Source organism: Micromonas pusilla (assembly GCF_000151265.4).
Source record: "Micromonas pusilla CCMP1545 genomic scaffold MICPUCscaffold_14, whole genome shotgun sequence".
NCBI classification, from domain to species: domain Eukaryota; kingdom Viridiplantae; phylum Chlorophyta; class Mamiellophyceae; order Mamiellales; family Mamiellaceae; genus Micromonas; species Micromonas pusilla.
In genome coordinates this window covers 439,060-442,939 of record NW_003315895.1, presented here as the reverse complement: position 1 = coordinate 442,939, position 3,880 = coordinate 439,060, and the positions used below count along the sequence as shown (strand labels likewise).

General features: G+C 74.5%; 1 protein-coding gene across 1 annotated transcript in view; it reads left to right on the top strand.

The window, feature by feature from the left end:
• Positions 1 to 178: 178 nt before the first annotated feature.
• The window catches only part of MICPUCDRAFT_42732 (uncharacterized protein), a gene marked incomplete at both ends in the record, with an annotated part of 7,900 nt that continues 4,198 nt past the window's right edge, over positions 179 to 3,880 (top strand). The window contains one exon of the mRNA XM_003063396.1: positions 179 to 3,718. Coding sequence (XP_003063442.1) covers positions 179 to 3,718 — 3,540 coding nt within the window. The remainder of the gene's footprint in view (positions 3,719 to 3,880) is intronic.

Here is a 3,880-nt window from a genome sequence, read left to right as displayed (position 1 = left end):
GTCGTCGCCGTCGTCGTCGCCGCTGCGCGACGTCACGAACGACGCGCGGCGGCTGTCGATTCCGACGAACGACGACGGCGGGACGGCGGCGCCGCGACCGCGCGCGAACGACGGCGACGACGACGGCGACGACGACGACGACGACGACGACGACGCGCGCGACGCCGCGGCTCGGAGGATGAAGGATCCTCCTCCGTCCCTCCCGAAGCGTCGGCGCGCGCGCACGGAGGCGGAGAAGCTCGCGCCGTTCGCGTGGGACGCGCGCGTGGACGACCACCCGGCCGGGGACGCGCTCGCGCTCGCGGAGGGGGAGACGAAGCGCGCGCGACGCGCGGTCGAGAGGTTCGACCACGACGCGTTCGAATCGACGAGAGGGCGGATGAGATCTCGTCGTCGACCTCCCGACGCCGCCGACGCCGACGACGACGACGAGGAGGAGGAGGACGAGGACCACTCCCCCGTCGCGGAGTCCACGGACGACGAACGCGACGAGGGGATCATGGACGGGATCATAGCCCGCCGCCGCCGCGGGTCCGGGGCCGCGGACGGGGCGGCGACCGCGGATGGGGCCGAGGTAGGAGGACGCGAACGCGCCGCGGAGCGTCTGGTCGTCCAAGTGATCCGCGAGGAGGAGGGGGTGCCGTCGACGTCGACGTCGACGTCGACGTCGCGGGGCGTTAGCGACGGCGACGGCGCGGAGAGCGAGAGCGACGCGGAAGAGATCGCGGTGACGACGAAGAGGAACGCGAAGACGCGGCGGACGAAGAAGAAGGGACGGGGAAAGTCCTTAAGGAACGGCGTTCACCACGCGAACGAGGTCGTAGGGGAAGCAGTCTCACCGCCGGCGCCGTGGTTCGCCGCCGCGCCGATACCCACGGAGGAGGACTTCGACGCGCGCGAGGCGCGATCGCGCCGAGCGTCGAACCCGCGTCGGCGGAGGAACGAAAGAACGGCGGCGGCGGCGGCGGCGGAGACGGCGTCCGAGGCGCCCGCGGCCGCGCGCGAGACGGCGGACGGCGGGAAGAAAAAGAGACGCCGCGTCGCGAATTTCCGGCGGTTCGTCGACGACGGCGGCCCATCCGACGACGACGACGACGACGACGACGACGACGACGACGACGACGACGACGACACCGCCGTCGTCGGCGACGACGACGACGTCTCCGTGCACTCGGACGCGTCCATGGAGCGCGCGAACGGGCCTAGGGCGGGGGAGACGAAGGCGTTCAGAAAAGTCGCGACGACGCGCGGCGCGTTGGCGTCGTCGTCTGACGAAGACGACGACGACGGCGGCGGCGGCGGCGGCGACGCGGCGGCGGCAGAAAAACACGCCGCGTATTTCGCCTCTCGCGCCGCGGAGGCGCGCGGGCGACGCGCGGGCGACGCCGAGGACGCGGAGACCGATCCCGGGGCGGCCGGGTTCGAGATCGACGACGAGATCGGGGAGGGGCGCGACATCTCAGAGCACAGCGACGGGAGCCAAGAGCGGACCGCGGGCGCGCGAGGGTTTAAGATGACCGAGCTGCTAGGGGACGGGTACGGGAAAGGCCGGCGGCGACGCGGCGACGCGGCGAAGGCGGGGGTGGACGTCGCCGCGATTTTAGCGAGGAAGAAGCCCGCGTGGGCGCTCAGCCTGAGCAGCGACGACGACGAGGAGGAGGAGGAGGAGGAGGAGGGCGACGGCGGCGAAAGTCCTCAAGGAACGGCGTTCACAACGCGAACGGGCTCGTATGGGAACCAGTCTGGGCACCGCCCAGTCTGGGCACCGCCGCGGCGTCTGAAGGATGTCGCGAAGCCGCGGCCCGCGCCCGCGCCCGCCTCTCCGGCGAACGCGTACGCGTACGCCGACGTGGACACGGAATCGCTTCCGCTTGCGGCGCCGGACGAACCCGAAGTCGTCGTCGAGATCTTGCCGGAGACGCCGGAAGACGAGAGGGACGACGAGCGCGCGCGGAGGGCGGCGCGCGCGGCGCGGGAGACGCAGAAAAAGGAAAACGCGCGCCGCCGCCGCCGCGCGCGCCAGCCGAGGATCCACGCGATGCTCCCTCCCGCGACGGGCGGCGCGCCGGGGGGTCTCGGGCTCGGACACGACGCGGACGCGGACGACGGCGACGGCGACGGCGACGGCGACGTCGTCGTGATCGCGGCGGCGGCGACGACGACCGCGACCGCGACCGCGACCGCGACAGCGGCGACGGAGGCGTCCGCGACGGGCGCCGACGCGGGGGTCCCGCGCGCGCCGTGGCGGTTCCCCCCGTCGCTGACGCTTCTCGCGGCGCCCGATACGGGTGCCGACTTTGGTGCCGACTTTGGTGCCGACTTTGACGCCGACTTTGGCGCGACCGACGCGTCGTCCATCGGACGGGGCGGACTCGCGGACGAGGACGAGGAGGGCGCGCGGGCGCTGCGCGTCGCCGCGCTCTCCTTCAGAGCCGGGTCGAGCGCGGGACGACCGCCCGGTCCCGGTCCCGGTCCCGGTCCCGGTCCCGGTCCTCCTCCACCCGCGCCGCCGTTCGCCGCCGCCGCCGGGCGCGGGCACGAGACGGACGCCGATGTCATGAGACAGACCCCGATGTCCCGCGGGGATCTCGCGCGTTGGCGCAGAGCGGCGGCGCTGCTCGAGCGGCGCGCCCGCGGGGGCTTTTGGCGCGCGCTCGCGTCCACCGTCGCCGACGCGCGCGCGTCGGACGCGCGCCGCGAGCGCGACGCGATGGCCGCCGCCGCGCGCGCGATCGCGGACGGCGCGCTCACCGACGCGGACGCCGACGCGATCGAGCGCGCGGCGCTGGAGTCGCCGCGCGCCGCCGCCGCGCGCGGGAACGAGAGCGGATGGGAGCTCCTCTTCGTCGCCGCGGCGGTGTGGCGCGAGGCGGGGCACGACGCCGCCGCCGCCGCGGAGGGCGCGGACGCCGTCGAGGCGTGGACGCGCGCGGCGTGGGCGGTCGTGGAAGATCTGCTGGAGCACTCCCCGATGCCGCCGCATCTCGGGACGACGCCGTGGCCGCCGCCGCCGTCGCGCGGGTGCGACGCGACGGACGCGTGGGTCGACGCGAACGCGTATTTTCTCCGCCGGAACGCCGCGCGCGGGCGGCGCGGGATCTTCTCTTCTTCTTCTTCGTCGTCGTCGTCGTCGTCGTCGTGCGCGTCCGGGTTCGACGACCGCGCGTACGCGAGCGCGGTCGCGTCGCGCGTCGCGGCGCTCGCGGACGCGTGGCCGCGGTGCGAGGACGACGTCGCGCCCGCGATGGAGATGTGGCGGCTCGTCTCCGGCGTCGGCGGGAATAAACGCGCGGACGCCGCGGCGGCGACCGCCGGCGGCGGGGACCGCGGCGTCGGCGGCGTCGGCGAATACTCCGCCGCCGCGGTCGCCGCCGCCGCGCGCGCGCGCGCGACCGGCGGGATGTTCGCGCTCTCGGACGCCGCGTCGGCGTCGCGCGACTTGGCGCCGCCGCCGTGCGTCGCGTGCTGCGATCTCGCGCAGCCCGCGGCGTGGTGGTCGTCGTCGTCGTCGTCGTCGTGCGCGTTGACGCCCGCCTTTGGCGCCGGCGGCGCGTCGCGGTGCGCGTGCGACGCGTCCTTGCGAGCGCTCGCCGCGCACCTGCGCAAGGCGCCGGACGCGAAGGCGTTGCGGCGCGATCTCGGGAAGCTCCTCGCCGCGGCGTCGCTGCTGCGCAAGCCGAGCGAGGACGACGCCGCCGCGGGCGAGCGCGCATCTCAGGTGCGTTCTATACACTGGTTCCCATACGACCGCGTCGGCGTGGTGAACGCCGATCCTTAAGGACTTTTCCCGGCGTCTCTCTGCGCCCACCCCCTCGCTTTCAATCCCCGTCCTCGACGCCTTTCAACGCCAACTGACGCCTATGAACTCCCCCCCGACGTT